The sequence below is a fragment of the Sinocyclocheilus rhinocerous genome, unplaced genomic scaffold, assembly GCF_001515625.1.
Source record: "Sinocyclocheilus rhinocerous isolate Xijiao unplaced genomic scaffold, SAMN03320098_v1.1 scaffold3595, whole genome shotgun sequence".
NCBI lineage: Eukaryota > Metazoa > Chordata > Actinopteri > Cypriniformes > Cyprinidae > Sinocyclocheilus > Sinocyclocheilus rhinocerous.
The window spans coordinates 206,532-217,621 of NW_015664998.1; the positions used below are offsets into that span (position 1 = coordinate 206,532).

The 11,090-nt window shown below is 37.2% G+C and overlaps 3 protein-coding genes across 6 annotated transcripts in view; 2 read left to right on the top strand and 1 right to left on the bottom strand.

Moving 5' to 3' along the window:
• abca2 (ATP-binding cassette, sub-family A (ABC1), member 2) overlaps nucleotides 1-7,745 on the top strand; it is a 71,838-nt gene extending 64,093 nt beyond the window's left edge. For all 4 annotated transcript variants that reach the window (XM_016541607.1, XM_016541608.1, XM_016541610.1 and 1 more), the window contains 9 exons: nucleotides 1,508-1,686; nucleotides 2,426-2,567; nucleotides 2,823-2,957; nucleotides 3,336-3,439; nucleotides 3,520-3,612; nucleotides 3,710-3,812; nucleotides 4,325-4,462; nucleotides 4,669-4,881; nucleotides 5,668-7,745. In XM_016541607.1, the coding sequence (XP_016397093.1) occupies nucleotides 1,508-1,686; nucleotides 2,426-2,567; nucleotides 2,823-2,957; nucleotides 3,336-3,439; nucleotides 3,520-3,612; nucleotides 3,710-3,812; nucleotides 4,325-4,462; nucleotides 4,669-4,881; nucleotides 5,668-5,703 (1,143 nt within the window). In that variant the 3' untranslated portion in view covers nucleotides 5,704-7,745. The remainder of the gene's footprint in view (nucleotides 1-1,507; nucleotides 1,687-2,425; nucleotides 2,568-2,822; nucleotides 2,958-3,335; nucleotides 3,440-3,519; nucleotides 3,613-3,709; nucleotides 3,813-4,324; nucleotides 4,463-4,668; nucleotides 4,882-5,667) is intronic.
• Nucleotides 7,746-7,835: 90 nt separating this feature from the next.
• On the bottom strand, nucleotides 7,836-9,580 carry paxx (PAXX non-homologous end joining factor). The gene is made up of 7 exons (XM_016541618.1): nucleotides 9,367-9,580; nucleotides 9,135-9,195; nucleotides 8,988-9,037; nucleotides 8,703-8,887; nucleotides 8,560-8,610; nucleotides 8,194-8,284; nucleotides 7,836-8,105 (listed from the first exon to the last, which is right to left on the bottom strand). Exons 1-7 carry the CDS (start codon nucleotides 9,480-9,482, stop codon nucleotides 8,066-8,068), a joined length of 594 nt encoding a protein of 197 aa, XP_016397104.1. The 5' UTR covers nucleotides 9,483-9,580; the 3' UTR covers nucleotides 7,836-8,065.
• Nucleotides 9,581-9,669: 89 nt separating this feature from the next.
• Nucleotides 9,670-11,090, top strand: part of dph7 (diphthamide biosynthesis 7) — a 12,522-nt gene continuing 11,101 nt past the window's right edge. Inside the window, exons 1-2 of the mRNA XM_016541617.1 lie at nucleotides 9,670-10,039; nucleotides 10,130-10,266. Coding sequence (XP_016397103.1) covers nucleotides 9,899-10,039; nucleotides 10,130-10,266 — 278 coding nt within the window. The 5' untranslated portion in view covers nucleotides 9,670-9,898. The remainder of the gene's footprint in view (nucleotides 10,040-10,129; nucleotides 10,267-11,090) is intronic.

The following is an 11,090-nucleotide window of genomic DNA, read 5'->3' on the forward strand; positions in this document are numbered from 1 at the left end:
TATATATATATATATATATATACTGAAGGGGATCAAAACCTTTCATCAAAGTTGTCCTAAAACCAAAATGCGTTCTTGTCTTAGGACAACTTTGATGAACTTTTTTGATCCACTTCAAATGTTGACTACTGTATATGGGGAGAATATGCTAATTAATGGTTCCAGGACTCAAACCGGGGATGCTGTGATGCAACAGTGCTACACACTGACCCACCGTGCAGCCCTTGTTAAAGGGGTCATATGATACTATTTCAATTTTTCATTTCTCTTTGTAGTGTTACAAGCTCTTGGTGCATAAAGAAGATCTGTAAAGTTGCAAAGACTAAAGTCTCAAATCCAAAGAGATATTCTTTATAAAAGTTAAGAGTCAACCACGCCTACCTAAAACGGCTCGTTCTAACACGCCCCCACATGTCTACGTCACGATGTGGGAAGATTTGCATAACGCCGCCCAAATGTTCACGCAAAGAAAGAAGGCGTAACTTTTATTCTCGCTGTAGTATTGTTGTTGCTGCCGCCATGTCGTGAAGGCACTGTGTGATTCTTTGTGAAAGCGAAACTACTTTGTTTGGCCTTCCAAAAGAGGACGATATCCGCTTCGTCATGTCTAGAGCTGATCCGTGCTGGTCGCTGAGGAAATACATCAACTTCGCGCTGTGGATTGCTGGATCGGCTTTCACCGTGGACGAAGCGGAGTCCAGCCCGGGGTCTAGCCCGCCGTGTGAAACTACTTTGTTTGGCCTTCCAAACGAGGACACGACTAGAAATCAGTGGTTAAGTTGTATTTACAACACTGTTCCAGAACAGTTCAACCTAAATATTCAGATGTGTCCAGCGCATTTTATGGAGGACTGTTTCCTGATCCTGGGAGAGTAGACTACAATGCCGGCTGTTCTGACTCACAGATTGTAAGTACGTTTTTTATATTTAAAGAATTTGCCACTGACGATTCAAACGCGAGTTTTGAGCAGTGTAGAGTAGCGCTTGTTTGTTGTTTCTCCGATCACAAATGCAGACATGGTTTTATGTTTACGCGGCGCAATGCAACGCAACGCGTAAAAGACAGTATAAGTCATTATAATCCGTAATTATGTCCCCACTGGATGCAAAAAATGCCTCGTTTGTAATGGGTTTTATTGGTTTTGTCTCGTCGGGCCGGGACACGGCATCACAGTAGGGTAAGGGGCGTAACATTTCCGTCACACGCTTGAGGTATTCGGCCAATCACAACGCACTGGATAGCTGGCCAATCACAGCACAGACCGAAAAGTTCTGTAAAAATCAATGTGTTTCAGAAAGGCGGGGCATAGAGGAGAAACAATAATGTACAGTATGTGGAAAAACCTTAAACCGCATAAACACATTTCATTACACCAAATACACAAAATAATGTTATTTTTTAGCAACGTCATATGACCCCTTTAAAACTTTCCCTTAACCCTGTCTGTCTGACCTGAACACATCGTTCTGTCCTCAAAAGATCCTCAGAGCTTGTGTTTCCTCACAGGTGTACAAGTCTCGCAAGATGGGCCGGATCCTGGCGGTGGACCGTTTGTGTCTGGGGGTCCGTCCTGGGGAATGCTTCGGGCTGCTGGGAGTGAACGGGGCAGGAAAGACCACCACCTTCAAAATGCTGACAGGAGATGAGAGCACAACAGGGGGAGAGGCCTTTATTCAGGGACACAGGTGCTACATTCAGACCGCCTTTGATTTGTTAACAGATTTCTAAATCCTACTTCACCATTCTCTATTTTTTGGCCAGAATATAGAATATATTTCAAATTAATTTTTTATTTATTTATTTTTATTTTATTTTATATTTTAAGCATAAACCAATAATTTGTTTATATATTAAAACAAGACAAAAACATTTTGCCAAGGAATAAGAAAAATAAACTTAATTTAGACAAGTCTCATCTTATACAATTTTATTTCTCAAGTAGATTATTTTTAATTGACGTTTTGTAAGGAAGATTTGATGTTAGCATGTTGCTTTGTTAACGACTCTTCATTCATTTTCATTGCTGAAAATACTAAGTATTTTGGCAGAATGTGGAGTAAATCTTGAAATATATTTGTTTTTACCCTATTTGTAATTCTTAAAGCATAAACCTCCAACAAATGTTAATAAATAAGCACTATCTTATGCTATTTTGTTTTATTTAGGAAATTTTGCTATGTTGTATGTTGCTATGCTAACAACACTACTGATTATTTTTCAGTGTTAAAAATACAAGGAATTTTTGTCGAATTTTTCGACAGAATATAGAATGTTTTGAATTAAGCTGATTGTTTTTACCCTATTGGTAATTTATTACGCATAAAACTCTTATTCACATGTTAAAACTTATTTTTGTTCTTTATTTTGCGTATATACTGCTAATGTGAATGGCTTGGTCAGTATGAGTCTCTCATTGTCCTGCAGTATCTTGCGGGAGCTTTTATGCTTGCAGCAGAGCATCGGTTACTGCCCTCAGTTTGACGCTCTGTTTGATGACCTGACTGCTCGAGAACATCTGGAGCTGTACACACGCATCCGCGGCATCCCCTGGAAAGATGAGGAACGGGTGAGCACACAGAAACGCACGGTCTGTGTAGTCACACGGCATTCTGTAAAAGGTTGTCATGCACTTATCAGTGATAGTCAAGTGTGGATAAGAGCTCCTGAAAGCTCTCTTGAAATCAGTTTTAAAAAGTGCAAGAGCACTTGGCGATCTATAATTGTCAACTGCAGTTTGAAATTCATTGCTCTTGCTGTTAAAAATGAAATATCACCTTTTTATGTCTCGCTCTCTAATGCACTCACTCTTTGTGTCCTGAAGGTGGTCCGATGGGCTCTGGAGAAGTTGGAGTTGTCCAAGTATGCTGACAAACCTGCTGGCACCTACAGTGGAGGCAACAAACGCAAACTCTCGACAGCTATTGCTCTGATTGGATACCCCTCACTCATCTTTCTGGTTAGATCTGCCTGTCACACTTTTCTTTTATCCTGTTCCACACTCACTGCTGCAAAAAAAATCATTTTTAATCAGTATTTTGACTTGATTTTTCTTACACTATTTTAAAAGCATAAACATCTCAAAAGTATGTTGGATTTATTTTTAAAACAGGAAAAAAGCTATTTGCCAGCGGGGTAAGAAAAATGAAATTAAAGGTATACTTTCTAAACACAAAAGATTGTTAATAAAACTTTTTCAAGTAAATTGAATATGTTTTCCAGTATGGAATATCAAAACATCCTTAAAACAAGACAAAAATACGTGTTTGGACATCTTTTGCATTTTTTTACTGTTAAAAGGTCTGAACGTGACCTTGTCTGCTGTTTGTCGTTATAGGATGAACCCACCACAGGTATGGACCCAAAGGCTCGTCGTTTCTTATGGAATCTGATTCTTGACATCATCCAGACCGGACGCTCTGTGGTGTTGACATCACACAGGTGTGGTAACTATATAAATCGTATTTACTGTTTTCTGTTTACTTTTAATAGCACTAATATATTAATGTATTTGTTTGCAGTATGGAGGAGTGTGAAGCCTTGTGTACGAGACTGGGCATCATGGTTAACGGCAGGTTCAAGTGTCTGGGTAGCATCCAGCATCTCAAAAACAGGTTTGAAAAGTCTCAGCCACTAAAATGTGCGACGCAGGAGTGCAGTGTTCTTTTAAAATGTCGACTCACTGTTTGTTCTTTTATATATTTTTTTCAGATTTGGGGATGGATACATGATAACAGTACGAACTAAGACCACGGCTAGCATCAAGGAAGTGATACGGTTTTTCAACAGGAATTTTCCAGAAGCCATCCTAAAGGTAAGTTTAAGGACAAGAGTTTGACTGGAAATGTAGATATTTCATATTTGCTGTGCATCAGCTCAACTTTCTCCAAAACAGATGGCCGTAGCAGGGGCGTAGCCATCATTTCAGAAGTGAGGGGGACAGAAATGTTATATATATATATAAAAAAAATAAATTAAAAAATATATGTATATATATATAAAACATTACAATATAACGTTTCTGTAATCTATACAACCTACCAGTCAACAGTTTTTTTACAGTAAGATTTTTAATGTTTTATAAAGAAGTCTCTTCTGTTCACCAAGCCTGCATTTATTTGATCCAAAGTACAGCAAAAGCAGTAATGTTGTGAAATATTTTTACTATTTAAAATAACTGCTTTCTATTTGAATATAAGACGAAGAAGCTCTCGCAAGGTGTTTTTGTGCAGTGCTGACAAAACTAAGTGTACATGTTGAGTATATTTTGAGCTTGCTTCACTTGCAGTAAAAAATTGTAAACTTCTGCATATTCTTTCACATAAGGAGCGGCACCACACAAAGATTCAGTACCAGCTGAAGTCAGAGAACATCTCTCTGGCTCAGGTCTTCAGCAAAATGGAGCAGGTGGTGGAGGTGCTGAGCATCGAAGATTATTCTGTCAGCCAGACAACTTTGGACAACGTAAGTATACGTCAGTGACTTGAGAAATGTAATAGCGAAAGAAAAATGTCATTATTGAAAGTGAATAGGCATTAGTTTACTTGGTTGAAATTCTGTTTAATGATTCAGTTGGTCAAAAGATTAACAAAATGTATGAAATATGAATCCTAAATGACATACTGTAACAAGGAAAAGTAGTCATTTCTTTTTGTCTGTTCTTTTCTTAGGTCTTTGTCAACTTTGCAAAAAAGCAAAGTGATAATTTAGAACAGCAAGAAAGTTCCCCGTCTAGTGCTGGTCAGTCACCACTGCAGCGGCTGCTCAGCATCCTCGGGCCTCGTCCCACTAACACAGAACTCAACGCCCTCGTAAGTGAAGAGCCAGAAGAACTTGAGAGTGATGATGATGATGAAGGACTGATCAGCTTTGAGGAAGAGAGGGTAAGACTTGGGACACAGGCACATAAAAACTACATTTCAGTTGATGAGATAATTCAATTAAATCAGCTTGGCACAGTCTTACTCTTAATACCAGCCCACTTGGGTTGTGATTTATAAAGACATTTGTTATTAGAAAGCTTTATTCTATTAAAAAAAAGATCAAGTGAGGTTCTTATGGATTTAGAATCAGGCTGTGGCCGTTGGAATGTCAAAAAAAAGTAAAGTGAATAAAAAAGGGATTAGAATTTAAGTTAACATTAACTTTTGCAAAACAATGGAAGACAAAAATGGGGCAAGATAGTACTATTAAACATTTAAAAATATATACTACAGTTCAAAGGTTTAGAGATTTTTAAAATGTTTTTGAAAGGAGTTTCTTGTCCTCACTAAGGCTTATTTTATTTGATCAAAAATAAATATATAACAGTAAATCAGTAATATTATGAAATATTATTACAATTTAAAACAACTGTTTTCTATTTTATTATATTTTAAAATGTAATTTATTTCTATGATGGCAAAGCTGAATTTTCAGCTGCCATTACTCCCGTTTTCAATTTCCCAACATCCTTAACAAATCATTCTAATTATAATTATTTGGTGCTAAAGAAATATTTTCTATTATCACGGTTGAAACGGTTTAATATTTTTGTGGAAACGGTGATACATTTTTTTCAGGATTCTTTGATGAATAAGAAGTTCAAAGGAACAGCAATTATTACAAGACTATTAAACTACATTATTTAAAATATTTTCTCTAATCATTTTCATTTTGCTTTCTCACAGGTGCAGTTGTCTTTTAATACAGACACTCTGTGCTGAGACATCTCACAGACGGAGAGATGTTAAAAAACAAGCCTCAAGTTCAGACCCGTGTCTGTATGGTGAAAGACATTTGTGTGTTTTTTCTAGCTGGAGAGGATCCGTCTCTCTGGCCCAGCGTGTGGATTGTTCTTGTTTCCATTTGCACTTCAGTAGCGGAGGGAGAGAACGGCTCTTCTGGGAACTCTAAACAGAGATGCGGACACAGTCGGTGCCTGAACTTGATCGGGCCAGAGAGGTACTCCGACCACGGCCTCCCCTCCTGTGTTTCGGAGATGATGGTTTATGGAATCATGTATTACTGTACTTTATATTCAAGCCTGCTGGATGGGAATTAAAGAGAATGTATTTCTTAGATACAACCCGGCCGTGTGGTTTATTTTGGTATCGCTCGAAATTTAAATATGGTCATACTATCTTTAAACTGATCACATGTTGAATCGTTTTAATTGTAGTGTTGCTGTCGTAACGTAATCATCCCTCAAGGAATAGGACTCGTATGGGTTCAGCCTTTGCAACTTCTTCTTTTTACGACTGTTTATCCTCATGTTGAGTTGAAGCCAATCTTTTTTTCTTTACTCGGACCTACTTTGTTTATTTGTACCTGCATTGAGAGCATGCTATAAAAGACAAGCCTGTTGTGTTGTGGGTTGAAGAAATTTTACTATGCTTACGTGTTTTGAACAGACCTGTTGTTCTTGTTGAAGAATGCAAATGTACCTGTGCACCATTGAAGTTTTTAAATAGGACATTCAATAGTGAATGGCTTGCGACCGATTCAAAGGCCTTTAGTGGAACCGGACTGAACCAGCCCTGCTACGGAGATGTTTATGTTCTTGTAATTGAATGTAAACAGCATAAGTGCTGACTTTTGTCTCCTGAACCAGGGCTTTCTCACTTTTTTTCTTTGATGAATGAATTCTGAAATTAATTGTAATTGATATCGGTGTCTGTCTCGGTGGAAAATTTATGTTGCATTATTGCTAATGGTTAAAAGCTGCATAATACCAGATGCCAGTTGAAAGAACTCCCACACCAGATGTCAGTAGAAATATTCATAATAATTGTCGTGCTATCACTGTGAAGCCAAAGGTGAACTTTGAGTCACTGTAATTACAGACGGACAGAAATCAGGTCATTGCTCTTGATTATTGTATTTATGAGAACCCTTGAAATGTTTATTGAATAGCAGGAGGTTTTGACTTTGTCGTTTGCACTGTAATGTAATACGAGTGTAAATGTTTAGTTTTTTGACCTGAAATTAGTCAATTATGTTGTTTGTTTGAAATGAAATGATGCTTCTCCTTCATGTCAGTGATGTACATGATGGTTAGGTCCTATCGCTCAATGACAGTCTAACCGTGCTTCGGCACTTAGTGCTATAATGGTCTTATTTTTCTGACATTGCTGCGTAAAAGAATATGATTGATATTTTTGAGCTCAAAGAGAGGAAAGCAAAGACCGATAAGGAGGCCCTCGGGGCATTTTCATGTATGATGACCAAAGGGAAATGAAGCATAGTTTTTGACATGTGTAAATGAATTGTGACCAGCTATGTGAAAACTGACCTAATGAATACTTATTTACATAATGATCAAAAGTCTCACTTTGATTATTAAGGCGACTGGGCCACTCCCGAATATATTTCCTGCTAACGGAGAACCTCAACAGCCTAACTAAAGATCAGTGCAAGCTGCTTTTCACTTTGGAAATTTACAGTGCAGTGATTTAAGACACCAGCAAACATGAGAGTGGTTCTGTATCATATAAAATAGCATTATGGTTAAGGGGGTGATTTAGTTTTATCTTTCTAGTCAGTGCTTTGGAATGTAACTTCAGTACATGTGAATATGATTCAATATTTATGAATGTTTTTTTTTCATCCAGTAATACCTATGTTCAGGTGGATTCCCTTGTAAGAAGATTGACTGGACATTTTCAGCTTGTTTTCAATTACTTTTATTGTTTCCATAATCTTGTGCTAACTGGGGTTGAACTGATGTTTTTAATATTAACAGGGAGAAAAGAGAATAATTAAATCAATAAATTGTTCAATTGATTTTCTGACTGTTTTTATTATTATTATTATTATTTGAGCCTACTGATTAAAATAACATTTTCAGTGAACACAATTATTTAAAAATACCATTTTTATTAGCAACACAATCCAAAGGGACAAAATATAAAGAAATCATTTAGCAATGTTATTAAATAAAACCATGATGATAAAATGGATACATGATGACATAAAACAGCTCATATTGTGATTTGTATGCGAGATACATTTTAAAAACAGATAGTGTTGAGTTGGTTAAAAAGGTACAATTCATGTTTTTTATGAAATTCAGTGGTTGTGTTGACATCATTCATCGTCAAAGGCCACACCTGTTGCAGGTTTCTTTCTGTAAAATAAACAGAAATGGTCAGTAAGCAGAATACCCTCTGTAAGGTGTAGGCAGATTTTTGTTTATTTATTATTAAAATATTCACCTTTTTGTTCCTGGGTTGATGAGAGAATCCCCAGGAAGACGTTTTCTAACTGCTACTACTGGACCCTTATGCTGTTTCCTAGGTTCAAATTCTAAAACAAAAACATGTCATCACTAATTTTAAATGAGCGTAGACAATTAGATTAGAAGTAATTCTGATATAAAGCTGATATACAGTATACAGCTGGTACTTCTGCTGTAATAAAATAAACTTTAGAAAAAAGCCCTCAAAAATATAATGTCAGGGGTTTTTAGCATTTTAATTAAGATTGTTAATATAACAAAATAATTGCCCCCTGGATGTTTCAACCAGTGATTTAAATCCATTTGACAACTATCAAGCTTAAAAGGTGCTGCCTTAACTTACCAGCACTCCTCTTCTGAGGGCTCTTGACTGGACTAAATGAGTATGTAGAACCTAAAAATGATAAAACAGTGAACATTTAGCAAAGCAGGGTTTTATTATTTTGAAAATTAGCGAGTATAATAATTGAAAACCTCGTTGCTTGCCTTGACTTTCTAGCTGTTGCAGGCTGTCTGCCATTTTAAAAAGCAGATCCTTGACTTCTGTCTTTCCCTCGGAGTCAGTGAGTTTTGGCAGCGACAGACTGAGGTCTGTGGGCTCCGCTCCTAAATGCAGCACAGCACTGTCCTCCTGCAGCTTCACAAATGCTCTGCCAGCTTTGCACGAACATCTGTCCACATACACAAGAGACGGTTCTCAGAGAGGACACAAGATCTTGTCAACCAAGAAATCAGATTATTGATTTATTAATTGCTCAAGTTGCAACTCACTTGAGTTTGAAGGTATAATCCTCTGTGGATTTTAATGAAAATGTCTTAAACTATAAAGAAATAAAAGCATTGTATTATTGTTATAAAAGAGGAATATCTGTCATATAGAAAGACTCCATCAAAAAAAAAAAAAAAAAAACTCCTTACAAGCTGAGACAGATTCTCCTCTGAAAGATATGTTTTCCAAACATCTTCACCATTGGTAAATCTACAGGATATAGGACATCATGATATATACAACTATAAATAATATACAATTTATAATATTATTTATTATTATGACAAATGTTGTAGTCAACTGAAGAGTTTGTAATTTAGTGTTGTTACTGTTGACAAAAAAATATATAATGTCACTGCTTGACATTTCGTGTCAACTCACCCAATACTTATGTCTCCTGCTGATCGCTTTTGCGTAAAAAACACATATTTGGACTGATCGTTTTTATCCAGCAATGTGCAAAGGACAGATTTGGACTCGGAGTTGTTTTGTTCCATTCTGATTTAACGTAAAATTACATAGAAATTGAAAACTGCATGCTTCTCAGTCAGGAACTGCTCATCATAAACAACAAGGGCGCGATTTAAACGCTCTCAGGCTGTCAGACTTCAGCCACCCGGAAGTTGTTGTGCCATTCACGTCCTGTTTACCTCGTAAAAACGATAAAAGGCGCAGTTTCACGAAAATGTTTATAATCTGGAAACTCATATTTGACACTAAGTTATAATATATACCATTCATTTAAAATAAAAATTATATCAATTAAAAAATTTTAATAAAATATGCAATGACAGCTGGTCTAGTGCTGCATGCATGTAGGGGTCACAGACTGACAGTACACGTACAGTTATTTCTTCGTCAGTTACTGTGATTATCCATTCTAACTTGCTTCATGTTATGCCGAGCCGCTTAAATGGGTTGGCAGTCTCGAACCCGAACCCTGCAAGTGTTTGACACGGAGTTAAGCGCTGATACCGTGGAGTGGTGTCCATTACCACAGTGGTCTCACGTTCTGGCATGTGGGACTTACCAACTTCAAAAAGGCGATGATAAGGTAACGCAAAATATTTTTCGGCTTTAGTTTATGGTATTGTGTGGTATCAACTGGTCAATTCTAAATTGAAACGCTGTATTCTGTTTGCAGCAAACCGCAGAAGACTCAACTGCCCCGAGCAGAATCGGTCGACTTTATCTGTTTGACTGTAATCCGCAACCATCGTTCATCCCTCCACTGACGGAGACTCAGCGGATAGACACTCCTGCTGTACTCGATCTCAAATGGTAAAGTCAATCTCACTGTTCATTCTGCTCACTACAATTCACTTTTCACCTACAACATTACACACTCCGTATGTTTACTGTACTGTATTGTGCTGTGTATATATTATGTGTATTTTTTATTGTATTGTATGTGATGGCATTCATCCATTTTCCAGACCGCTTGTCCTATGTAGGCTGAGGCAGGGAAACACCCTTGACAGATGGCCAGTAATGGTGTGGATTCAGTGTTGCCAGATTGGAAATGTCCAAGTATCGTACCAGAAGCTCAAAATTATCGTATTTGGAAGAAAATTATCGTACATGAGTCAAACGTACAGAATACAGCTATTTATCTAGACCAACAACTTTTTGACACAACCTGCAAATTACCACAATAGATAAAAAACGAGATAAATAACTACACCTGTGAGTCTCTGTCATCGGAAGCCTGCGTGTTGCCAGATGTTGAGGGGGTTCTTGCCGTCATGGACCGCAAGCTCGTTGGTTTACAAGCAGGGTACCCTCCTGAATTCTTAACACACTCTGAGGTGTGCACGAGCGCATTTATAGTGTCTGTAATGAGCCGATTTCGTGGATGAGTATAGAAACTCTATGATTACAACTACCATCATTTGAAGAGTCACAAAATTCTGAAATTATCATTATTATGAGATTTTTAAAATTATTGATCGTACATCGTACAGAGGTCAAAATTATCGTACAACTACGATAATTATCGTACGTCTGGCAACACTGGTGTGGATGCTGGGTCAAATGCTTTATGTAACAGACCTGTCCAATACACGTGAATTCTGAGTGTTTCCATTTGTTTTAAGCTTTTTTTT